The 27880-nt window shown below is 39.7% G+C and overlaps 1 protein-coding gene across 1 annotated transcript in view; it reads right to left on the reverse strand.

Moving 5' to 3' along the window:
* Positions 1-2926: 2926 nt before the first annotated feature.
* Positions 2927-27880, reverse strand: part of dpyda.1 (dihydropyrimidine dehydrogenase a, tandem duplicate 1) — a 394532-nt gene continuing 369578 nt past the window's right edge. The window contains exons 21-23 of the mRNA XM_056450967.1: positions 10830-10976; positions 10569-10709; positions 2927-3220 (exon numbers count right to left, since the gene is read on the reverse strand). Of these exons, the coding sequence (XP_056306942.1) occupies positions 3059-3220; positions 10569-10709; positions 10830-10976 (450 nt within the window). The 3' untranslated portion in view covers positions 2927-3058. The remainder of the gene's footprint in view (positions 3221-10568; positions 10710-10829; positions 10977-27880) is intronic.

A 27880-nucleotide genomic window follows, 5' to 3' on the forward strand; every position in this document is an offset into this window, starting at 1 on the left:
ACACACACACACACACACACACACACACGCGCACACACACGCACAAACACGCACACACACACACACACACACACGCACTACTGACAATTTAGTTTATTCAATTCACTTATACAGCATGTCTTTGGACTGTGAGGGAAACCGGAGCACCTGGAGGAAACCCACACCAACACGAGAAGAACATAACATGCAAACTCCACACAGAAATGCCAACTGGCCTAGCTGAGACTCGAACCAGCAACTTTCTTGCTATGAGGTGACAGTACTAACCACTGAGCCACCATGTCGCCGCCCATCAACATACAGAACTAAAAGTCTCAGCAACTTCTTGTTCACGAGGACCTTAAAACCGTTCTGTCGATACTGACTAAACACGTACATAACAATAGCGCTAAAAAGACTTGAACAGTTTTAATTGCCTGACCTTCATATGTAGGAGTTTCAGAGACAGATACAATTTTTATAGATTTTTATAGATAATATAAATAATTTAGATATATAGATTATAGATATATATATATATATTATATATATATATATATATATATATATATATATATATATATATATATATATATATATATATATATTATTATTATTATTATTATTATATTATATATTATTATTATATTATATATTATACTCATATGCGAATGATCTGCTCTCGCTCCGTCAGATGATGCAGACTCACAATCTGTGCCTTGTGTTTCCTCCTCTTTTTGTGCTTTTGCTCTCCAGAGATCCTCCTGTTAAATTGTCATCCCAAGAATGTTGATATGGCTTATATATTGCTACGCTATTTACCTACGGGTTAAGGTAAATTCTATTATAAATACTAGTGTTTTTAAGTGGTGTGTATACTGCCTATGTTTTAGGCTATTATTATTTACAACTTGTTAATGAATGCTTCAGCATACTGTAGTATTAAGAATAGTGAACTCATAAAATGAAATACAAAGTGTAGTTTTACTACAGTAAAGTGTGGCGAATTGTAGAATAATATACCCTATTGTAAAAAAAAACTACAGCACTTGTTAATTTATATTACACGTGTTGTGTTACCATAGCAACTATAGTATTACCGCAACAGATTAATTGAAGTACTTTACTATAGTACTGTTCAAAACACTACATGCCAATATGTGTGTTCAGGGGCCCTGTGGAACAGCTTTTGCTCAAAATGAAGAGGATAACAGGGAAAATGTCCTCCACAATCTCATTAACAATGTGGAAGACAACAGAGACATGATAAAATGGGATTGATAGTGAGATTAATTTAAAGAGTAAAAAGTACAGTAGGCTATAATACCTTATCAAATTTTTCCCTATTTTTTATAACAGTTACATTTCTGCTTGCGTTAGTTATATTTTCATTTAAATGTTTTTTATTTGATTAGTATGGTGCACCTTTTGGATGTTTAATAGATGTTTTTTAAATAAAATGTATTCTTTACATCCAACGTCTATTCTCTGTGTCTTTAAGTGTTTAAAACTGGAAATATCTCATTATATAACATACAGCCAAAAATGTTATGGTTTATTAGATTAAAAATTATAAGTCTATTTTAGTATTTTGGTTATTGTTAATAAATACTGCACCGATATAAATCATATCAAAAAGCACGAAAGGAAGAGGGAACACAAGACACAAATTGTGAGTCTGCATATAATCTCACTGAGCGAGCAGAGTACTGAGAGCGCACAAGAAAATTTGTGCATGAGCAGTGCATATTTGAGAGAGCGTGAGAAAATTTGCATACGAGCAGTGTTTATTTAAGTGTTTGCAAGCAGTTTTGTCCACAAACAGAGTAAATCGGTACACGGGCATTATATTGAGAAAGCTATGTTCATCATGCTCACTTTGTGCATGACAGTTTTGTGTTGTCAACCACTTGAATTTAAAGTGAATAGAATAATGGCAACAATAAGAAAAGAAAGAAAATCAGCATCTTGTCATGGCATTGGAGTTTACATATGGACCTGTTGTGTCTAATATGAATATAGTCAAGCTATTCACAGATATTGCCAGATAACCACTTTACCTCTGCCATACTTTTAACAGACTGAGATCATTGGTGAATCTGACTGTGATCCTTTCTTGCATTGTCTTGAGCCTTCACGTTGCCAATTAAATACTATATATTGTTAGTAGCCTGCATAGGTCACAGTCATTCTGCTACATTATATTACTTTCTACTAGATGTGAAATACTCTGCAGTACATTTAGTCATTTTAGAATGTTAAGTTCTAATTCTGTAGTTATTTCGGTGAAAGTAGCTAAAAAGTAATATAAGAGTAATGTAAAATGTTACAATTTTGAGACAGTAATATTGTAATGTAAGGGATTACTTTTAAAAAACAGTAATAAGTAATCTGTAATGTATTAGAGTTTGGAAATAACTTGCGCAACACTGGCCCTGAGTGAGAAGCAGCCATCCGCCATTAGAGTTTTTGCACCATAGCTGCCGAATAGATAATGTCAGCAGTTAAAAAACCTTAGAAATGTGGAGTTTTAGGCTCAAATGAACACCATAGACTCCTTTCACAACCATATTCTGAGCCACTTCTTTTGACATTTTTTACAGAGATAACATTAGTCCTGTTCCGGATCTGCCACTATGCTGACGCAATAGCATTTGTATCTCATTTAAATTTAAAGCACCAGTCACCAAAACAGTGCAATTTGGATCAAAGACTAAAAAGGACCGTTTCAAAGAGTTATAAAAAGATATTTGTGGGGTATTTTGAGCTGAAACTTCACATACATACTCTAGGGACATCAGAGACTTATTTTACATCTTATAATGTAATGGCATAATAAGTCCCCTTTAAAAGATCCCCTTTCTAAAAAATCATATAAACTTTGTTTTGTTAAAAAAGACAAACTAAATGACAGCCTTTTAGTTTTAAATTGAAAAGAAATGTCATCAGTAATTTACAAAACACATTTTACTCGTGAATCCAGAGAAATTGAGGACTGAGGACTTTTTTTGAGTGTTTTTACAGACCCGTGGAGTAAATTGAATGTTGTGATAGACATTTTTCTTTGTTTTGTCAGTGTTCAGCACACAGGTTCTACAAGGCCTCTTTTGGGCACATAAGGCGCTGTCCGGTCCACCATGCGGATGCAGTCGATGACAGGACAGACACTGAGGCAGAGGGTGCAGCCAGTGCAGCCGTCCTGAACACTGGGCAGATGAGTGTCCGGGTCAAACACAATGGCCTGCCAAACACACAGACACATTACAGCCATTATACCCTCACCAGAGGCGACAACCTGCTTCTGCTGGACGACACACCATACTGAAACTGCAGCCGACGACAGACATGTGTGAAGGCTGTCAAGAATGTGTCACACGAGTCGTATGTCGCACCTTCGACAAAATCAAAATATAAATAATAGAAAAATAAGGAAATAAAAATAATATATGGCATTTTTTACATAGGGCTTAGGTTTTATGGAGACGTTGTTTTCAATTAAAAATAAAATTTTTTATATGGAATTGTTGTTAATGTATAGTACAAAAATATGAATAACTAATAAATATACAGCTGAAGTCAGAATTATTAGCCCCCCTTGGAATTTTTTTTCTTTTTCAAATATTTCCTAAATGATGTTTAACAGAGCAAAGAAATTATCACAGTATGTCTGATAATATTTTTCTGTATAGTCTACAGAACAAACCATTGTTGTACAATAACTTGCCTAATTACCCTAACCTGCCTAGTTAACCTAATTAACCTAGTTACGTCTTTAAATGTCACTTTAAGCTGTATAGAAGCTGTATATATAGTCAAATATTATTTACTGTCATCATGGCAAAGATGAAATAAATCAGTTATTAGAAATGAGTTATTAAAACTATTATGTTTAAAAATGTGTTGAAGAAATCTTCTCTCCGTTAAACAGACATTGGGGGAAAAATAAACAGGGGGGCTAATAATTCAGGGGGGCTAATAATTCTGACTTCAACTGTGTGTGTGTGTGTATATATATATATATATATATATATATATATATATATATATATATATATATATATATATATATATATATATATATATATATATATATATATATATAATGAAAATGACTAAATAAAAGTGCTAAAAACTCAAATAAAATAAAATAAATAAATAAATACATATATAAATGTATTTTTTGTTGAAAACAAGTGTATATATGTATGTATATATATATATATATATATATATATATATATATATATATATATATATATATATATATATATATATATAGTATCTGCTGTACAATTAAATAAATCAATGCTTTTTCAATTAATAGTAGAAATTGTAATTTTTTTCACAGAGTTGTTCTTTTCTGTGTAAATGTTTACAACAGTAATAATAATAATAATACTATTAATAATAACAACCATAAAAATAATTATTATATTAAGTATAACAAAGTACAATAATTTTATTATAGAATTATTATTTTAAAATATTACAAAGTAATTGTAAAGCTTTCCATAATATTTATAATATGTGGCTTTGATTTATTTAAATAAATGAGAAAACTGTGACTTATTATTATTATTATTAATATTTATTTTAGTTAGCCACTAATAATAAAATATAATATAATATAATATAATATAATATAATATAATATAATATAATATAATATAATATAATATAATATAATATAATACTTAAAAAAAAACTAAATATACAGTTATACATAATTTAAATTGTATTTTTACAATGTCGTAACATTTAAGCTAGGTTTTTAATATTAATAATAATAATAATAATTTTGTTATTCTGAATTGTAATTGCAATTTTTAATATCATTATTCAAGTTCATGATAATCAAGTCCTTCAACCCAGGCTCTGAAAACGTCCACCTATATACATTTCTGGAGAGTGCCAAATACGTCCCAGGAGGTAATTTTTTTTGCAGTTTTTATTTTCGCTAATCCCCCAGAGGTTGCTGTGTACTTTTTTAAGATCTCAAATTTCTCTCGCGAGTACCATTCGCACTTGCTCTTCTCACGTAAGCCCACCAGAGGCCGCTGTTGACTGACTGACTGATCCACTGATCCCCACAGGGGATGGGGGGGGGGGGGATGGGGGGGGTGACTGAGCCACTGGGCAAACTGGTAACAACGGAAAAGTCGTCCATACGGAGGTAAGCGGTCAGCTGCTAGTGCAAAAAAGGAACAGCGTCATACCGCCCAGTAGCGACCGTCCTTTACAACTAAGGTTGGGTACCGAAATGACATTTGTGAATGAATGTGAATTTCGGTGTATAATTTCAGTGCCACTGATGCTGCGACAAGGATGTAAGAAGCATCAAGGGGTACATCAAAGGCACACATACGTATGCGTTGTGTCACCCAATCTCTAAACATTTCACTCTAAACAACTTTGAGGCATACAGACACCCTCATTGATGTTAGGTGTTTGTTCTTGTTGCTAATGGAACGCTTAATAAATAGTCTATTAGTTTGTTGGATCATGTCGCCTTTGCTTTTGCCTTCAGTAATTTTATGTAAAGAACTATAATGTTGTGTATATGTATTTATTATATTTCCATTATGTCAATTTTGTCAAGCCTCCTGTGGACAGGTGTTGAGAATTAGCAAGTTTGCTAAAACACTTAAACATGCATTTGGTTGTCCAGTGTAATTGTGATGTCCATGTCAAATAAATAAATAAAGTAAAGAGGGGAAACACGTCAAACTTAATGAAACATCTGAGGGCACATCGAATCAACTTAAAGGCAGAGGAATGCACTGTCTTCGAAATATATTAATGCAATTTAACTCAAACATATTAAATATGAATTGCTGTATACTTTAAACTTTAATTATATTGTTCAATTAAAATGATATTCAAATTTTTTCTTGTCAAATAAAAGATTTTTCTAGAGTCATCCACCACATTTTTGTGGCTCAAAAGTATCGGCTCAGGCACTGTTTTGGCCCCTGTACAATTTTAAAAGTATCGATTTAGCACCAGTATCGAAATAACCCCAAACGATACCCAACCCTATTCACGACACAAGTAACTTTTTAATTTACATTCTGCTATATATTATAGAGAAATGCAAATTAACTATAGCTGAGGAAGAACCCCGCATCAATCTAAACATTACACTTCACTGTTCAAACAATCAGTAAAATCTTGTGTTTGCATGACAGGAAGATTAGACATTATTTTGGCAGGTGAAATCGAGTACGGGCCTCTTTTCAACTATAACCGGATTGCTGCTCGCGCGACTGAGTGCTGTTTTGTATTGCTTGATGGGCCACCTATTTGATCGTGACACATTATGTTGATGAATGCTCTGTTATATTAGAAAGCATTAATAATGTGTAATTCCTCTTAGAGATCCACTCACAGACAATGAGCGTCACGGTGAACAATTACTGCTTTGATAAAACCCGCACTCTACTTCATCAATACCCTTATGATAAATTGCAAGGGACATTTATTTAACAGGAGAGGGTGAGATGAATACTTTAATAAAACTGTCACAGCCGTCCCGCTTGCCGCACTTTTGCAGGCTGAAGCACAAGGGGACATCGCCGTTTTCAGAGGTAATATTCATTAGAGGCTCTAAAGAGGAAATCAGGCATGCTAATGAGCCGTCTTTAGCATGCCAGTAAGAGGCGCCATAGTAGCACTCACTTATTAAATTTTTTTTTTTACCACTTTTTGTTTCAGGATAGACAATAGTGTACAATTTAGCTGTTTGCTTTAGCTAAAAACTGAAGCAAATTTTGAGTTAGCAGAGGCTATTTCTTTTTACAGTGAGCCTGGGTTGTTACACAGAATACTAAGCATGTACGCTAAGCATTTGGCTAAATTTCTATGCCATATTGTCAGTGTTTTTGCTAAAGTACAAACTCCTTTTGTTAGCGAGCTACTGAGCAAGTTTAATATGCTGGAAAAGACAAACATATATGTGCTATTAAATGTTTTTTTTTTCAATCCACTATTTTTTAAGCTTAAAACTGAAGCAAATTGCGGGTTAGCAGAGGCACATTTTTTACAGTGAGCCTGGGTTGCTCACTGACACAGAATGCTAAGCATGTATGCTAAATATTCAGCTACATTTTTGCCCATTCTATGGTATATTTTAATTGTGTTTGCTGTACAAACTCTTTGTTATGTTAGCTATAGCTTACTGTGGACATGTTTTGTTCTGAGTTTATAAACTAGCTGAAGTCTTTTAGTCATGTTGTGCTATACCAGATGAGCTATTGATCACTATATTGGAAAAATACAAACATATACAGCATGTGATAAGAAATGTTTAACTGTGTTTATTTAAGCTGAAATTGAAGTGAACTGCGAGTTAGCAGAGGCATATTTTTACAGTGAGCCTGGTTTGCTAGACATACAGAATGCTAAGCATGTATGCTAACCATTTGGTCACATTTTTTGCACATTCTATGGAAAATGTTATTGTTTTTGCTCATGTAAAAACTCTTTGTTAGCTATAAAACTTACAACTGCTAGTTACTTAGAGTGGGACATGTTTGTTTTCGGTCTCGCGTTTATAAAGCTAATAGCTGAAGTTTTAGCCACAAGTACACAAGTACCGAGCAAGTTTACTATGTTGGAAAAGACACATACAGTATATGTGATTTGAAATGCTTCACTGTTTCTAGTGTTTATTTCAGCTGAAATTGAAGTGAAATGTAGGAAAGGCACATTTTTACAGTTAGCCTGGGTTGTTAGTCATATAGGATGCTAAGCATGCATGCCAACTGGCTAGTCACATTTTTTGCCTATAGTTTTTGCTAAAGTAAAAGCATTTTTGTTAGCTATAGCTAACAAAATGATGGTCACAGCTTTTCTGTTGAGCCTATAGGCTGATGTTTTCAAAATAATACAGAATGTTAAGCATATATATTTTAATGATTAGTCCACATTTTTGTTCATTCCTTGGAATATTTTTTTTGCTAAAATAGTTATAATAACTAGAGCTAAAACTGCTAATTTGATGTGATGTATAGATAGTAGAAAGTACTGTACAAGTAAAGGATTATGATAATTTCAGTAAAAATAATGCTGGTGTTTCACAAAGCAAATCATAGGTTAGTAGGGGCATATTTTTGTTGGTTGATATTTTTTTGTGATAACCCACAATTGTGCCCATTCTATGGCATATTTCATGGCTTTTGCTAACACAAATGTAATTCTGTTAGCTGCAGTTGTAAACCCTGCTGAAAAATCCAGCTTAAACCAGCCTAGGCTGGTTGGCTGGTTTTAGCTGGTTAACCAGCCTGGTTTTAGAGGGGTTTTGGCCATTTCCAGTCTGGTTTCCAGTCATTTCCAGCCTGGTCTTAGCTGGTCAGGCTGGAAAATGACCAGCTAAATCCAGTTAAAACCAGCTTGACCAGCCTGGTTTAAGCTGGACATAGCTGGTTTTGGCTGGGCTCCCAGCCTGGCTAGGCTGGTCAAGCTGGTTTTAGCTGGTCATCTCCCAGCCTGACCAGCTAAGACCAGGTTGGAAATGGCTGGTAATCACCCTGGAAATGGCCAAAACCCCTCTAAAACCAGCCTGGTCAACCAGCTAAAACCAGCCAACCAGCTTAGGCTGGTTTAAGCTGTTTTTTTTTCAGTAGGGAACTGCTAGTTACAGACATAGATATTTACATTAGATGTCACCTACGCTTTTGTTGTATATTGGAAGGAATGTGTCAATAGAGCCGCCATTTTGGTACAGGGTAGTGCTCCTTTGAAATGATCATGGCCATCCACAGCCAAATATAAATATACACATATAAACATATATCTATGATCTGGAGTTTCTCGGTGGTCAGTATGCAAATATGTTTTTAAATTGCAAAAATTGTAATTTTACATCACTTTTCTAAATTAATGGATAAGTGACCCAATGGGCATTCCTGACAAAGAGCGTGTGTTTGTGTTCATGGAAAGTATTGTCCTCCCTCCCTGTTAAATTCCCTGCTTTCACTTCTCATTCTAACGGAGGGAGTGATTAGTTTGTGAATGAATCCTCGTTATGAACGACTTGTTTCTTGGCCGTCAATAATACAAAATAAGTGTCAAAATAAATGTTTCTAGCACCGCAGCATCTTGTTGTCATATTTCATTTACATTGTTTGCTGACTTTATTCAACAAAACTAGCATAAGCCCAGTATTTAGTGCGAGTTGGTGCTATTTTGCCTTATGGTCAGGCCAGTAAGAAACTGTATTATCATCAATACTCAACTCAACTCATATTATTTCTATAGCACTTTCAACAAACCACAATGGGTACCAAAGTGCTGTACAAAAAACACATCAAACGCATGCAAATATACACAAAAACTAAACTACATAAACTCACATCACATGATTAAAAGCTAAAGAAAATAAGTGTGTTTTCAGTGACCTCTGAAAAGACTCAAAAGTTGGAGCTGTTCTTAAGGAGAGTGGAAGATCGTTCCAGAGTCTTGGAGCTGCTACTGAGAAAGCTCTATCACCTCGACATTTTAAGCGTGATCGTGGAACTTGCAGATAGAGACAGTCCTTAGAGCGAAGAGATCTCACAGGTTGGTGTATATTAATTAGCTCAGAAATATACTCAGGGGCCAGGCCATGGATGGATTTAAAAACATACAACAGAACTTTGTACTGAATTCTAAACTGGATTGGCAGCCAGTGTAGGGAAACCAGTACAGGTGTAATGTGTTCTCGTTTTTTTGTGCCTGTTAAGAGCCTGGCATTAACGTTTCTTGTTGAGGACAAAAGTTTGTAACATACAAAAATGCAAAAAACTAAATCTTACCTACGAAATGTTCTGCCTATGCTTTGTTTTCTTTGTTTGCTCGTTTCTACACCCGTACAAAAGCTAAAGTCCAGAATTTTCAGATTGGCTTTAGTCTTGACTAGTGCGGTTGAATGACATTTGTCCTGGGAGCACTGTACAAATGTGGCGGCGCTATTGGCGCATGTTTAAGGGTTCGTATGTGATATCTAGTGTATACATCTATGGTTACTGAGGGAACAGGATTTTCTCAGCTAATAAAACTACTAGCTGAAGTACTATAAGTGCAGTGCTGCACCAGGTGAGCTACCTGGCAAGTATACTATGTTGGAAAACTCAATTATACATGTTATGTTGAAATGTATTTGTTTCAAAACCAACCACTATAGTAAATGTTTAAGGTAACATAGTATTGTGCAACAATATTTATTAATACTTCAATTTACGTCAAAATGAATAAAAGTTATAGATGTTTTACTGCTACTAGGGCTCATTTCAGCTAAAAACTGAAGCAAACTGTAAGTTACCGAAGACTAGTTTTTCCATTTAGCCTAGTTTGATGTTTTTTTTAACTCATACAGAATGCTAAGAATGTGTACTAACTGCGAGACCAAATTTTATCGTCTAGCAGTTTCCAGCTCTAGCTCAAACCTCTCTCTTTTAGCTAGAGTGGGAAACTGCTAGCTGCGGTGAGCCGGACATGTTATTTTCTGAGTTATAACTCTACTATCTGGAGTGTTTGAGCTCTGGGAAGTCCAGCAGCTGTAATTTAGCAGCCGGAGGCCATTCGCTCAGGGTTTGTGTGGGCAAACGCACCTGATATCCAGCGTCGTTACAGGTCATGTAACACTTCCCACAGTTAATGCACATCTCCGGATCGATCAACGCCTGCACTTGCTCCTGAATGTTGAGCTCCTGATAAGCACCGATGTGTTTCAGGGCTTTGCCGATCACATCCTGAGCAGGAAAACACAAACATATGGAAAGTTCAGACTAAAGGTCAAAGGCCTCGAAGAGCAAATTCAGTTCTGCGCTTCAGAAATAAAACTAGCCAGTGCATAACTGAAGCAAACCCACTTTAACTCTTGGTGCGGGAGACTTTAGAGTATAGACTCTTGTTTTGTCGAATGAAACAGGATTGTTGCTGTAGGTTTTCAATTTCTTTTTGTGGTTCGCAATCGCCTCCATCTTTTCCTGAAGGTACGGGCCAAAACTGGGTAGACACTATTGGGGAAACAAGAAACAAATACATATGACTATTAGATGACAAGCATAATTCATTTATTCATTCATTTTCTTTTTGGCTTAGTCCCTTTATTAATACGGGGTCGCCACAGTGGAATGAACCACCAACTTATCCAGCACATGTTTTACGCAGTTTTCCCCATCTCTGGGAAACATCCAAACATACTCGTACACTACAGAAAATTTTAGCTTACCCAATTTACCTGTACCGCATGTCTTTGGACTGTGGGGGAAACCAGAGCACCTGGAGGAAACCCACGCGAACGCAGGGAGAACATGCAAATTCCACACAGAAATGCCAACTGACCCAGAAAAGGCTCGAACCAGCGACCTTCTTGCTGTGAGGCGACAGCACTACCTACTGCGCCACTGCAACTACTACAACTATAAAAATACCAAAACCTCATTTTAATTTAAATGTATTATTTTTGTATTATCTTTTTATTCCTAAAGATGCTATTTTAAATTTTAATTTATCATCTTTTTATTCCTTAAAGATGTTATGTGACCAGACTTAAAAATATATTGTTTATATTGATTTTAATATATATATATAATATATAAATATATATATATTTTTTTTTTCACAGTATGTCTGATAATATTTTTGTAACTGGAGAAAGTCTTATTTGTTTTATTTCGGCTAGAATAAAAGCAGTTTTAAATTTTTTAAGAACCATTTTAAGGACAAAATTATTAGCCCCTTCGAGCTATGTTATGCTATATTTTTTTCTGATAGTCTACAGAACAAATCATCGTTATACAATAACTTGTTATTAGAAATGAGTTATTAAAACTATTATGTTTAGAAATGTGTTGAAAAAATCTCTCCGTTAAACAGACATTGGGGAACAAAATAAACAGGGGGCTAATAATTCAGGTGGGGTAATAATTCTGACTTCAACTGTTATATTGTTGTATATTTATGTATATATATATATATATATATATATATATATATATATATATATATATATATATATATATATATATATATATATATATATATATATATATATATATAATGAAATATATACTGTATATATATTTATAATGAAAATGACAAAATAAAAGTGCTAAAAACTCAAATAAAATTAAATAAATTCATAAATAAATGAGGTGTCACTTTATTTTGATGGTCCGTTTGTTGAATTTAAGTTACATTGTATCTACATGCCAACTAATTCTCATTAGATTGTAAATAGACTGTTTGTTTGGGATTAGGTTTGGGGTTAGGGTAATGTAAGTTGACATTTACTTGCAAAGTTTCTTATTGTCAGTTAAATGTCTGTTTAGAAGGTTGCTGGTTCGAGCCTTGGCTGGGTCAGTTGGCCCAGCAGATGGTTGGTTTAACTGTTTTCTTGCAAGTGAAGCGTTCAGTTTTTCCACTGACAAAGTCTGCCATGTAAATAACAAATGCGTCATGACGTGACACAACTGACTCTTAAAGGGAATGGGAGATAATACTCTGATTGGTTTAATGCACGTTATGCTCAAAACACACCCATAACTCATCAAGAGAATAAGCACAACCCTGTTAGACCATGTGCCGCGGCGCAGAGCATATTTTTCCATCCTTAAAATAGCAAAAGTGGATTCAGAAACGACCTTAATGCTTTTGCGCCATGTGCTTTAGACTTTGCGCCTAGGTTGTTTAAAATTGAACTCAAGGAATTTCAGCGTAACACAACAACTTATTTATTTATTTATTTTTTAAATAAGATACACTTGTTCTAGTACACATGCTTAAAAAAGGCAGCTGTCTTACACGACTTGCTGATTTACTTCAGTTATCTTCAAGGTAGCCGATTACATTTTCGGTCGTTCTCAATTAGTCTGAATTGTGAAGAAGCGCGCTCTCCTTTCATGCCGTGCCATGTGTTCTCCTTTAAGATGCTCTCACTGAGGAGACCCGTATTTATGCTTACTAGTGATTACTGATTCACTGGGCTTCAGATGGCATGTGTGCCAAAGCATCAGCGCCGTGGCCCTCATTAGAGCATCACAGAAGTACATCGCAAGAAAACAAAGGCATTAAACACACACACACACACGCACTGCTCCCTTCAGACGAGCGGCTACTCCTTTTCATCCTTGAAAATTAATGAGATCCTTCTGTCAACACACTGAGTTTAATCTGCTCTGGGTTTGGCTGAGGTGAGACTACAGGTTTGTGCCGTTTAATGTTAAAAGAAAGAAAACTTATTGGCAAGCACGCACGATCGATATTACATCCGCGGCCCCCGAAGCGGCGTCGCAATCGCTTGTGCATAAAAAGTGAAATGAAAACTGATGTAGGTCACGCTGGATGATTTCTGAGAGATTATTGTCCTCGGTTTAGCACTTTTGTATCTTTTTGAAGGCCCTGTACTGTAAAATCATGCAATATATTTGCAAAAATATTCATTTGCCGTTCAGGCTTAAGACATTACCGTGTCGGCAAATGGGGGATTGTGGGATTGTTGCTGTTGTTGATGGATTCGGGCTGGAAACATGAGCTCGGCCACTTCACACACTCTCTCTCTCAGAGAAACCTGGACGCTTTCGCTACAGTTTGATTTTTCAAGGCTTTTCTCACACACGCTTGAAAAACAGGTCTTTTATGATACAAAATTGTTGATTGGTTATTTATTTATTTTTTGGTCTATGGTGGATTTCTATATTTTGGTTAGTGGATGTATAAAGCTCAGTTTAGACTATGGTGGATGTTCATGGAGATATTCTTTTGATGAATGCTGGGATATTAAAAGCTGTAAAATAAATGGTGAGATGCTATAATTGAGGCATTTGTATATAATTAAATTTTGATTATGATGTAAATGTATAAATTTTACTTGAGAAAATATTAAACAGCTACCAATGAATTTGTATAAAATAAAATAAAATAAAATAAAATAAAATAAAATAAAATAAAATAAAATAAAATAAAAAAATAAAAAATAAAAAATAAATAAAATAAAATCCAAATGTTTTTTCATTGAATAATGCCAAAAAGAAAAAAAAAAAAAAAAAAAAAAAAAAAAACTAATTATATTTTGGACCCTAAATTTCACTGTGAAGACAAAACCTACTAAAACAAAATGCTGTATATATTTTGTATTTTAAAATTATTGTTATAAAGTAATTTCCTTTATTTTTCATATTTTTTGTTTTGAATTTATTTTAAGCAACATCAGTTAAATATACATTCTTGTAATTACTTAGTAAGGATTTTTAAAAAATGGTTTAAGAATTTAATTAAAAACTTCAATTAACTATAGATGTTCAACCTTTAACAAGTGAATTTATGACAATTTACCCCCCTCAAAACAATTCAATAAAATAAAATATCATTATTTTACACTCATTCCAAATGTTTTATTATTATTATTATTATTATTATTATAAATTTATTTTTATTTATGTTTCTTTTGTTATTGTCAAAAGTGAAAAAAAATGAAAAGATAAATTAATAAATAAATAAACTTCACAGTGTTTTTCATCAATGTTAAATGCTGTTGGACTGTTGGATTTTATTGTAGGGCCAAAAAAGTGAAACCCAAAATACCATAAATTTCTGTAATATAATATAATATAATATAATATAATATAATATAATATAATATAATATAATATAATATAATATAATATAATATAATATAATATAAGTATGCATGTATGTATGTATGTATATATATATATATATATATATATATATATATATATATATATATATATATATATATATATATATACATACATGCATATGTACATATATACAACCGTTCTGTCTGGTTCTTGAGTCTGATTGGCTAATAGCCGTGCAATATTTTGCCAGTAACATCACACAAAGGTCTCATCACCTTTGTGTATTACTCCGCCCACATACAGCTAGCAGCAAGCAGAAAGTCACTACAGTTTGACAAATATTCCTGCTGTTAGACAACAAAATGTACTTTTGAGGCTTTTTTTAGTCGAGAATGTAGTTGTTTAGATTGCAACAATGCAGTTTATTTGTAAGAATAGTGCCTATTTTAAAATATTTACAATTTCTGATCAGCCTAATCTTAAAATGAGCAAAATCAGCTATTTTGTCATCACTTTAGACATCGAGTCATTGAAACACTAGCTCTAAAGTGACGATGGTGAATTAGTAACGGCTTCTGCTGTTTTGACGTCAGCTGCAGATGTGAATGAATGGCGGAAGAAAGTAGTTCCTAATAAAGAGGTTTTTAGACTCTCTGTGTTTGACTTTCTTATTTATATACACGATTGTGCCGTTGAACTGTTGTATAAACGCAATGTCACACTCGAAGCAGTGCAATATGGCTGTATATCAGCACTGGTGGGACGCCAGTGCTGATATACAGCCATATCGCACTGCTACGAGTGTAATATTGCTCATATATAAATTAGTTGAAGTCAGAATTATTATTAGCCCCCCTGAATTATTAGCCTCCCAGTTTTTTTTGCCCATTTTCTGTTTAACGGAGTAAATATTTTTTTCATCACATTTCTAAACATAATAGTTTTAATAACTCATTTCTCATAACTGATTTATTTTATCTTTGCCATGATGACAGTAAATAATATTTAACTAGACATTTTTCAAGACACTTCTATACAGCTTAAAGTGACATTTAAAGGCTTAAGTAGGTTAATTAGGTTAACTAGGCAAGTTAAGTTAGGGTAATTAGGCAAGTTATTGTATAACGATGGTTCCCCTTCGGATGGGGAACTCCAATGCTATGTGGAAACTTCCACTATGGGGATTTCGTCAGAATCCAATCATCTGAAAGAGTATAAAAACGGACCAATGAAATGCCAATGAGTTGGCAGCGTCAGCGTGCACAGCTGGCGTCAATGACAATCAGTCATGCTATAAAGACGCAGCCAGTGCCATGCTCGACATCCTTTCGCTTTCAGAGCCTTTCACGAAGCTTCTGAGAGAGTCTTTGAGGGTATCTCCAACCTGTGTCTACAGAGAGAGATCGAGAAGCAGCTTCTCCCGGTCCAGAGCGCGTATACGCAGTGGCAGATGGTCGAGCTGGGTATTTCTCCCTTGCCTGGCGTCCTTTGGGTCCGGTCCTCCAAGAGCGGTTTGTATATAGGAAAAAAGCTTTCCTAAAAGAGCAACACGGTCGTGCAGCGCGTCTTTTTCAAGACGTCACTCCAACCGTGCGTTTCTGGATGCGGTGGTTTCCTATCCCCGGATGATGGGCACGAGCACAGCGTTTCATGTCTGGGGGTCCAGCATGTTAATGCGGTGCTCGCGGGCAGTGCATGCCATCACTGATGTCATGTCTGTTGCGCAGTTAAGATCGCGGCTCGCTCTTGCAAAAGAGCCACCCCACCCCAGTTGTCCCCCGCACTGCGGTTGGCACTCGGGCAGATCTGAGGGTTTCAGTGAGAGTAAATCCGCCGCCCCCGGGCCGTGGACCTCTCGCTCCTCCACGCGCTCCATCCAAGCTTCAGGTGAAGAGAAGCGCTCCGTCCTTGGATGGTCGCTCTCTCACCTGATGACACTGGGGGTCAGATGTCCATCGCTGCATCGGAGGATGGGCTGTCATTGTCTGATGAGGATGCGAGCCCGCTCGCTCCCTCCCTCCGGGGTGGAGAGCGCGGCGTTAGCATCTAAAAAGCAGACGTGATGGCCGTGCTTTCTCGGGCTGCTTCGGCCGTGGGTCTGGTGATGGTTTATCCCCCAGCCCCGCGGCCGGACCGACTAGATGGGTGTATGTGGAGGATATAAGGAGGCAAGACCTTCAAAGCCTCCCGTCCCCTTCTTCCCGGAAGTGCACAGTAAACTCACGCGGTCCTGAGGGCACTTTTTTCTGCCCGATCTGCGTGCGCTTCCATCCTCACCATCCTTGGAGGTTGGGCTGTCAAGGTCTGACGAGGATTCGAACCCGCTCGCTCCCTCCGGGACTTTGAGCGCGGCGTCGAATCCAGAAGCAGACTTTGCGGCTGTGCTTCCCCAGGCTGCTTCGGCCGTGGCTCTGGAGATGGTTTATCCCCCAGCCCCGCGGCCGGACCGATTAGAGGGGTGTGATGTGGAGGATGAAGGCGAGACCTTCTAAGCCTCCCCATCCCCTTCTTCCTGGATGGGCACAGTAGGCTCACGCAGTGTGCTGCGTGCGCCTTCCCCCTCACCATGCACGCTATGGCCACCTACCAGCGCTACCAAGCGCAGGCGCTGGCCCGGCTGCGCGAGGATGGTTCTGACCCAGGGCTGAGCATGCGCTCCGCACCGCAACCGACTATGCTCTTACAAAAAAAAAAAAAAAAAAAAAAGTCGGCTGTGTGTGCCCTGGGAAGGACGATGATCACATCCGTGATCCAGGAATGCCACCTCAGGCTAAACCTGGTGATGTGCGTGACGTTGACAAAGTTCGCTTTCTTGACTCACCCATATCCCAGGCTGGCCTGTTCGGCGACACTGGCGGTGAATTCGCCCAGGAATTCACGCCGGTGATAGAGCAGTCGGAGGCGATGGGCGAGGTCTCTATCGGCGGGATTGTATGACCGCTCCCCCCCGCCGAGCCATCCACATCCACTGCTTTTTCGCCGAGGACGCCCGCCCGCAGCTTTGCTTCGCCGCCCCCGCCTGCGCCTCCGGCCACGCGGCTGCGCCGAGCATCGCGCCGGCAACCAGCGTCCCCCGCCCAGGGCGCCGCTAAGTTCGGTAAAACGGACCGCGAAGCGTCCCTGAGGCGGGCCATCTGGGGAGGAGGGAATTTGCTCTTTCCCCGCTGGAGGGCGGGGCACGTTATTTAAAGGCGTTTAAAAAAAAAAAAAAAAACGCCATCAAAATCCTCAGTGAAAGAACACTTTTCCCCTCCTCCGGATGTGACAGCCCGAACACTGCCAGTCTGGGACGCTATGCCTTCCAGCTCGCAGGATCGGTGCATTTCGCCAATGGCTTATGGAGCACGAGAGAACGGTCTCCTTTCTCTCCACTCCCAGCCCCTCTCCTGGAGTTTTGAGTGCGAGACGAGAACATCTCCTCTCCTGCTCTCCTGTGGGACCCCAGCGCTCCCCGGATGAGCCCACTCACTCCACGCTGCCCCGCCGCTGGCACGTCAGCGATCGTGCGGGTGGGACCATTTGCGGGGGCTCTGCCTGCCTGGTTAGCGCGGGCCAGCCCATCGCAATGGCTCATCCATACGACCAGACTCGGCTATGCGATTCAGTTCGCGAAACGGCCTCCCAGGTTAACGGGCGACCAGGGTCAGTCCTGTGTCCGCCCCTGTCTTGCGAGAGGAGATTGCTGTCCTCCTGGCGAAGGATGCAATCGAGCCGGCCCTCCAGCCGAGATGGAGCGCGGGTTTTACAGCCCGCACTTCATCGTGCCCCAAAAAAAAAAAAAAAAAAAAAAGCGGTGGGCTATGGCCAATCCTATATCTGCACATTTTGAACCGCTGCCTTCACAGGCTGCGCTTAGGAATGCTTACGCAGATGCGCATCACGCGATGCGTTCGTCCTCAGGATTGGTTTGCAGCAATAGATCTGAAGGACGCGTATTTTCATATCTCCACACTTCCACGCCACCGGCAGTTTCTGCGGTTTGCGTTTGAAGGTCGAGCGTGGCAATACAAGGTCCTCCCCTTCGGGCTCTCTCTGTCTCCGCAAGTTTTCACCAAGCTCGCGGAGGGTGCCCTCGCACCCCTTCGGCTCGCCGGCATCCGCACGCTCAATTATTTCGATGACTGGCTGATTTTTAGCCCACTCTCGGGAGCAATTGATTATGCACAGAGACAAGGTGCTCCGGCACCTCCGCCCGTTGGGGTTTCAGGTCAACCGAGAAAAGAGCAAGCTCGCCCCCGTGCAGAGCATCTCCTTTCTCGGGTTGGAGCTGGACTCGATCACTATGGAGGCGTGCCTCTCACGAGAGCGCACCGAGGTAATGCTGAACTGTCTGAGAGAGTTCGACAGGAAAAAAAGTGGTCCCCCTGAAAATATTTCAGAGGCTCCTGGGGCATATGGCATCCGTAGCCGCGGCCACGCCGCTCGGATTGCTCCATATGAGACCACTACAGCATTGGCTTCACGATCGGGTCCCCAGACGCGCATGGCACGCGGGCCCACACCGAGTGACTGTCACTGCGCTGTGTCACCGCACCCGCACCCCCTGGAAAGGACCCCTCCTTCCTACGGGCCAGTGTGCCCCTAGGTCAGGCGTCCAGGCAGGCTGTCGTTTCGGCAGATGCCTCCAGTATGGGGTGGGGGGGCCGTGTGTAGCGGGCATGCTGCTGCGGACCTGTGGAGGGGAACCCAGCTGCATTGGCATATCAACTGCCTAGAGCTGTTGGCAGTGTTTCTCGCTCTGCGCCGCTTTTTATCGGTGCTGAGGGGGCAACACGTGCTGGTCAGGACGGACAGCATGGCCGCGGTAGCGTATTCCATCCGGATGGGGGGTATACGCTCCCGCTGCATGTCTCAGCTCGCTCGCCGTCTGCTCCTCTGGAGTCATACGCAGCTGAAGTCGCTGCTTGCTATTCACACCCCGGATGGGCTCAACCGTGCGACCAACAGGCTCTCACGGCAGCTCCTTCCCCGGGAGAATGGCGACTCCACCCCGAGTCATGCGTAAGTATGCACTCCCCCCAGTGAGCCTACTCGCGCAGTTTCTGTGCAAGGTCAGGGAGGACGAGGGGCAGGTCTTGCTAGTTGCGCCCTTGGCCCAACCGGACCTGGATATCAGAACTCTCCCTCCTCGCGACGCCCCCCCTGGCGAGTCCCTTTGAGAGAGGACCTACTCTCTCAGGGACAGGGCACCATCTGGCACCCTCGCTTAAGTTCTGTGGAACCTCCACGTGGGGTCCATAAGACGCGACGAGGAAGACTTAGGTAACCTACCGGTGGCGGTGGTTAATACCATCACTCAGGCTAGTGCACCCTCTGCGAGGCATGCCTACGCCCTGGAGTGGAGTCTATTCACTGAGTGGTGCGCTTCTCGCCGAGAAGACCCCCGATCTTGCCAGATCAGTGTTGTGCTTTCTTTCCTTCAGGACAGGTGGAGCGAAGGCTGTCGCGCTCCACACTGAGGGTTTACGTGGCCACCATCTCCGCTCATCATGATGCGTGGATGGCGGCACCGTGGGGAGGCATAACCTCATCATCCAGTTCCTCAGAGGTGCGAGGCGGATGTTTTCCCCCGCCCCCCTCTCATACCCTCTTGAGATCTCGCGGTAGTGCTACGAGCCTACGTGGGGATCCCTTCGAACCACTCGACTCAGTATCCTTGAGATTTCTGTCCTTGAAGACAGCTCTGCGGGTCGTGTTGGCATCGGTTAAGAGGGTTAGGTACCTGGAGGCATTTTCGGTCAGTGACTCGTGCCTAGAATTCGGGCCGGCCTACTCTCACGTTGTCCTGAGACCCCGGCCCGGCTATGTGCCCAAGGTTCCTACCACGTCGTTTTAACAATCAGGTAGTGAGCCTGCAAGCGCTGCCCACGGAGGAGGCAGACCCAGCCCTTTCATTGTTGTGTCCTGTTCGCGCTTTGCGAATATATGGGGACCACACTCAGAGCCTTAGATCCTCTGACCAGCTCTTTGTCCATTACAGTGGTCGGCAGATGGGAAGTGCCGTATCTAAACAGAGGTTGGCCCACTGGATAGTGGATGCCATCTCCCTCGCCTTTGGGCCAGGGTGAGCCGTGTCCCCCGGGGGTGAGAGTGCACTCCACTATGGAGCATCCTCCTGGGCGTTAGCACGCGGCGCCTCTCTGACAGACATTTGTAGAGCTACGGGTTGGGTGACACCCAATACATTTGCAAGGTTACAATCTGCGAGTGGAGCCGGTTTCCTCAAGGGTATTAGGCAACCCTTGGTGATTGAGGAAACTATTCGGTTGAGGTGTCGAAACACGCTTGCTGCGCCACTCTCCCTAACCCGGAGATACGTGCGCTTTTTCAGCTTTGTCAGTTTAGTTCCCCATTTCTTTGGCGAACCCTGCAGAGTTCCTCCGAGGCCCCCAGCACCTGACTCAGCGGAGGAGTCAGGTGTTGGCCCGTTACGTTGTCGGCATGCCCGCTGGTCAGCCCGCGTTCTGGGTATAGGTGCCTGCTATGTGTGATCCCCGCTGGCGATCCCATACGTTCACTCAGCCACGGTATAGTCCCCCCTTCTAGGGCAGGCTCGTGTCTTCCCTCCCCGCTAACCATCCTTATGCTAGGACCCCCCCCATCTCTGGGCTGGTCCATAGATTGTCACCAGGTCTCCCCTCTGGGTAGCAGGTGAGGTCCGCAGCGTCCTCCCTATCGGGACTGAACGCTTTCCCAACGTACTGTCGTATCAAAACCTTTTTACTGGGTTATTGCGACTCCCCGAAAAATATATCCGTTTCTGAACAGGTAAGTGAGGGCCAGGGGACACGTTGGAAGACTGTGTCTCGGGGCGTTGTAGGTGCGCTTGCTCTACTGCGTGGCACACCCTTCGCCAGGGGCGCAGTAAGGTTCTTTCGTTGTGGCGTTTTCCATAGATTTCCCCATAGTGGAAGTTTCCACATAGCATTGGAGTTCCCCATCCGAAGGGGAACGCTACGGTTACTAAAGTAACCCTTCGTTCCCCGAGGGGGGGAACGGAAATGCTATGTTCCTTCGCCACAACGATTGTCCCTTAGCTGTTGAGCGTGAAAGTCTCTTCAGCTAGAAAAGGATGTCGAGCATGGCACTGGCTGCGTCTTTATAGCATGACTGATTGTCATTGACGCCAGCTGTGCACGCTGACGCTGCCAACTCATTGGCATTTCATTGGCCCGTTTTTATACTCTTTCAGATGATTGGATTCTGACGAAATCCCCATAGTGGAAGTTTCCACATAGCATTTCCGTTCCCCCCCTCGGGGAACGAAGGGTTACTTTAGTAACCGTAGCGTTTGTTTTGTAGACTATCGAAAAAAAAAAAAAATTGCTTAAAGGGGCTAATAATTTTGACCTTAAAATTGATTTAAAAAAATGTAAAATTGCTTTCTAGCCTAAAAAAAACAAATAAGACTTTCTCCAGAAGAAAAATTTTTTATCAGACATACTGTGAAAATTTCCTTGTTTTGTTGAACATCATTTGGGAAATATAAGAAAAAAAATTCAAAGGGCGGCTAATAATTCTGACTTCAACTGTATATGTGTGTGTGTGTGTGTGTGTGTGTGTGTGTGCGTGTGTGTGTGTGTGTGTGTGTGTGTGTGTGTGTGTGTTTGTGTGTGCGTTTAATTATCTAATAATTAAATAAATATATATTTTTCCAACTTCTATAATATTATAGATAAATATCGTATAATCTTTTTGTCTATGCTGTTTCACATAAAGCATGAAAACTATATTTTATTACTTTCAAAAAGAATCCAAGTCTTTTTAATTTAACTACAAAATTCGAACACTAAATGTTATAATGTGATGTGAGAGATCACTGTATAGACATCTCAGTTTAGTTAAAAGAAACAGCTTGCAAGCGCAGCATTACACTGACCTCAGACAAGCCATTCAGTGTCTACAAATCACAGGCGGAGCCAAAATCAAGCCATCCAGTGTTCAACAATGCTTTTGAGAATCGCAGCTTTTTGTGGTTTCATGCAGCTGGTACAGAGCAAGTGCAAACATTCGCATCCCTGTCGTGTGTTTAAGTGGAGAAAGACCTGTTTGCTATGATTTCCCCAGATTATCGTATCCAAGGCGTGTGCAATCAAAAGGATTCTGCATGCTGGATGTTATGAGAGCAGTTTGTCTTGGGCTGTGGTGCAGCTCCACACGACTGCTTGAGAATAAGGGCTGAACAGATGTAATGACGAGACGCGACACTGAAGATAAAACACATTTAACTTCACACTCATGCAGTCACACAAACAGAGAACAGAATTATTAGCCCTTCTGTATATTTTTCCCCTAATTTCTGTTTAATTTTTTTCAACACATTTCTAAACATAATAGTTTTAATAACTCATTTCTTATAACTGATTTATTTTATCTTTGCCATGATGACAGTAAATAATATTTTACCAGATATTTTTCAAGACACTTCTATACAGCTTAAGAGACATTTAGGTTAACTAGGCAGGTTAGGGTAATTAGACAAGTTATTGAATAATGATAATGAAAAAAATGCATAAAGGGGCTAATAATTTTAACCTTAAAATGGTTTTAAAAATATTAAAAACTGCTTTTATTTTAAAATAACAGATTTTTTTACAGTGTAGGGTTCAGCACTGTCACCTTTTTGCAGTTTGCATGTTCTCCCCATGTTGGTGTGGGTTTCCTCTAGGTGCTCCGGATTCCCCCACAGTCCAAAGACACTAAATATAGTTTTCACATTTCATTTGAGTTGAAAAAAAAAAATTAAGGTTTTCGTTTCACTTAAATAAATATTTTTGTAATTACTCATAAAGGTTTTAATAAAATAGTTTCATTTTAAAATTTTGTTTAATTTTTAACATTTTTAAAACCCTGAATTTCACTGTGAAGACAAAAACTACTAAAACAAACTGGCTAAAGAAAAAAAGCAAGCCACATAATATTTAACTGTTCACCACTAAAATAAAAAAATAAATAAATAATAAAAAAAAAAATAATTAAAAAAAAAAAAAAAAAAAAAAAAATATATATATATATATATATATATATATATATATATATATATATATATATATATATATATATATATATAAAATAGTTCTCTATTAATTAATGTCAAGTGAAAAAAGCAAATAAAAAATCTGTGATTTTGATTAATGAAGTTTGTCTCATTAATCAGACAAAACTTACTAAAAATTGCTTTACACTCACCGGCCACTTTATTAGGTACACCTGTCCAAATTATTGTTAATTTAAATGTCTAATCAGCCAATCACATGGCAGTAACTCAATGCATTTAGGCATGTAGACATGGTCAAGACGATCTGCTGCAGTTCAAACTGAGCATCAGAATGGGGAAGAAAGGTGATTTAAGTGACTTTGAATGGCATGGTTGTTGGTGTTAGACGGGCTGGTCTGAGTATTTCAGAAACTGCTGATCTACAGTGATTTTCATGCACAACAATCTCTAGGGTTTACAGAGAATGGTCAGAAAAATAGAAAATATCCAGTGAGCGGCAGTTCTGTGGGTGCAAATGCCTTGTTGATGCCAGAGATCAGAGCAGAATGGCCAGACTGATTCCAGCTGATAGAAAGACAACAGTAACTCAAATAACCACTCGTTACAACTGAGGTATGGAGAAGAGCATCTCTGAATGCACAACACGTCCAACCTTGAGCCGGATGGGCTACAGCAGCAGAAGACCACACCGGTAGCCACTCCTGACAGTTTCCTGTCTAAGAACAGGAAACTGAGGCTACAATTCACACATGCTCACCAAAATTGTATAATAAAAGATTGGAAAAATGTTGCCTAGTCTGACGAGTCTTGATTTGTGCTGCAACATTCGGATAGTAGGCCACAGTCACCAGATCTCAATCCAATAGAACACCTTTGGGAAGTGGTGGAACAGCAGATTCGCATCTTGGATGTGCAGCCGACAAATCTGCAGCAACTCTGTGACGCTATTATGTCATTATGCACCAAAATCTCTAAGGAATATTTCCAGTACCTTGTTGAATCTATGCCACAAAGCATTAAGGCAGTTCTGAAGGAAAAACAGGGTTCAACCTGGTACTAGTAAGGTGTACCTAATAAAGTGGCCCATAAATGTATTTTTCTAACTAAAGAAAAAAAGCAAGCCACATAACATGTGGGCAAATAAATACAGACAACATGTTCATTTTTACACAAACTATCCCTGTAGCGCTTGATGTCAAACCTGGGAAACATTTATCACAAGCGCATTACAGATCAAACTACAGTCAGATCTAAAGATCCCCAACATCTGAGTTCAACGCGAAGCCAACCAATGACATTTAATAGCTGCATTTCTGCATTGGAATATTATTTTTTTGTCACATAAACAAAATAAAACATTCATTTAGTGTCAGAGGCAATGTCAGTGCAACTGCTGATCAAAAGACGCTAATCTTTGGCTGCTCTGATTTCTTCTGATACGGTGAACACGTGTCAAGCAACAAGTCTGAAGGTGAAAAACTCAAAGACACGCAGTGACAAGGCTATACCTACATGAAAGAGCCATGCGCTTCAAAGCAGGAGAAGAAGCAGGCGTCTTCTCCCAGAACATTCAGCTATTAAAGGGGACCTATTATGCAAAATGCACTTTTATTAGGTGTTTGAACACAGATGTGTGTACACAGTGTGTGTAAACATACAGCCTATAATGTTAAAAATCCACCTAGTGCTTTTGTATTAATTCCTATAAATCATAAACAGTTACTTTAAAAGCTTGATCTCAGTTTCCCCAACTCTTATATAAGAATAGGGAGGCCTTACTCATGACTCATTTGCAAAAAATGTCTGATAACTTAAATATGGCACTATTCAAGGGTATAGAGGCAATTTTGGTTACATTCCTTCGTTTTCCTTTGGCTTAGTGCCTTGGAATGAGTAGAATGTACTGCAAACTATTCCAGCGTTTGTTTTATGCAGCGGATGGCCTTCCAGTGCTGGGAAACACCCATATACTCTTGCATTTAAACACTCATACACTATTACAGCCAATTTAGTTCATCCAATTCACCTATAGCACGTGTCTTTGGACTGTGGAGGAAACCGAAGCACCCGGAGAAAAGCCACGCTAACAAAGGGAGACCAAGCAAACTCCACACAGAAATGGGAACTAGCCCAGCTGGGACTCGAACCAGTGACCTTCTTGCTCTGAGGCGACAGTGCTAACCACTGAGCCACCGTGCTACCCAGAATTTCAGTAACAGCCTGTGTTTTTTTTCTTCCAAATAGAGGCATATTTGGCAACCTATACAGTACTGTGCAAAAGTCTTTGACCACCACCATCTTTGAGAGCCTAATGCTGCGTTCACACCAGACGCGAATGAAGCGTCAAGTGCGAGTGGTTTACATGTTAAGTCAATGCAAAGACACGAATAGACATTCTACGGCACAAAGCGCGCGAATAAAATGGCGCGAATGACACTATTTGCTGTGGATGTGTGTCGCGGATGAATTGAAGAGGGCGGGGTATTCGCGGATATAACTGAGGACGCGGGTGGTGAAGGAGGTGTCGCGGATGCCGCCGTCTCTATTCCTCAGCCCTAGGCGTGGATAATACTGCTGAGGACACGGGTGGTCAGGGAGGTGTCGCGGACGCCGCCCTCTCTATTCTGCCACCCTAGGCGGTCAGGAGCTTTTGCTTGTAGGAGCGTGATTATGATGTAGCGCCTGGTGTTGGTTTCCCGAGGGGAAATCCTCTTGCCGACACCGGACAACAGTTCATCAAACTGGGCTCGGCTCAGTTGGAAGCACTGCTGAAAGCTTCCATCATCCAGGTATAGTTTCTGGAGGAGTTTATGAACTCAAAGAGCTGGGTGTGCCTATAAAAGGTTCTAGTAAACTCAGACATAGTGCCGAACAAATCGACGCTGTTTTTTAACCTTCAAAAAGCAGATAAAGCACCGCTACTATCTCAATAATATCTATGTTAGCCATTTAGCAATGAGGCTAGAGTCACTGGGCAGACAGAAGCCCGTCCATGATGCAAATCCTTGTGTATTGTGAAGTGAATTTGACGCGAATGAAGCGATTAAACTCAAAATGTCCACATGTCTATTTACATGCGAATAGCGTGATTTATTTGAGTGTTCTGTATGTGGTGTAAACACAGCATAAGACTTATGCAGGGTCGTTACTTTTGGGTGAACTATAACCCTAATATACAAACAGAAAATATGGGAAATATGAACTTAATATTCAGATCAAAATATATAGACTAGCATCAAAAGTCTGTTTAACGTGACCTCTTTAGCGCCAAGCAACAGATGGAGTCTTTTCTGAACTTATGTGCTATTTAAAATATCAAGCATCTTTCAGCATTTCTAAGAGTTTTCCCTCAGATTTAGCATGTTCTATCGTTCTTTTTCTCTCCAGGTGAATTTCATAATGCCTATAATATTGCCTATCCACACAGCTTATAATATTCAGGTCTGGACTCTGTGGAGGCCATTTCATCACTGTCTTTGTTTCATCAACCATTTTCTCTCCAAATGTCATTTAATTACATTAGCAGTGTGTTTGGGATCATTATCATGCAATAAAAAAAATTATAAAATAAGATAAAATAAATAAATAAATAAAATAAAACTTTTACAAATTAGGTGCTTTCTAGTAGAAATTACGCGATGAATTAAAACCTGTCTATAGTTTTCAGCATTCACAATCCCATCGATTCAGGAAATATTGACAACAGCTCTGGCAGAAATGCAGATTAAACCAAGACAGAGAGTCCAGTATTTTTAATTCATTCTTCCATCTTTCTCTAACTCTTTCTTTTATATGTCTTAAACAATTAGGCTCAAAAATCCAACTAGAATCTGTATTTTGTGGTTGTTATTTAATAAAGAGAATGAGAAGTAATATTTAATGTCATTATATCCTCACTGAAACAACAAATGTAAATGAGGGTCTAGGACTTTTGCACAGTACTGTATATATTAATCAACATTTGAAGTGGATCAAAAAAGTTTTTCAAAATTGTCCCAAGACAGAAATGAATGTTGTTCAAAAGTTTTAACACAATTTTGATGAAAGGTTTTTATTCACTTCAAATGTTGACGACTGTATATAAATCTATATTTTTCTTTTTTAGCTGAAACATCACAGACACATTCTGGGGACAGCAGATAATGATTTACATCTTATGAAAAAAACATGTCCCCTTTAAATTGTAAATGGTTTAACTGCTCATTATGCCATTAAGAAAGGATATCAACTTATGAGTGAAAAATAAAAGCCATAAAGAATGCTATAAACAAGCCTGAAGCACAATAATCGTGTGATTTATTTGCACTCAACCAGTGCA

Source organism: Danio aesculapii, chromosome 24 (genome assembly GCF_903798145.1).
Source record: "Danio aesculapii chromosome 24, fDanAes4.1, whole genome shotgun sequence".
NCBI lineage: Eukaryota > Metazoa > Chordata > Actinopteri > Cypriniformes > Danionidae > Danio > Danio aesculapii.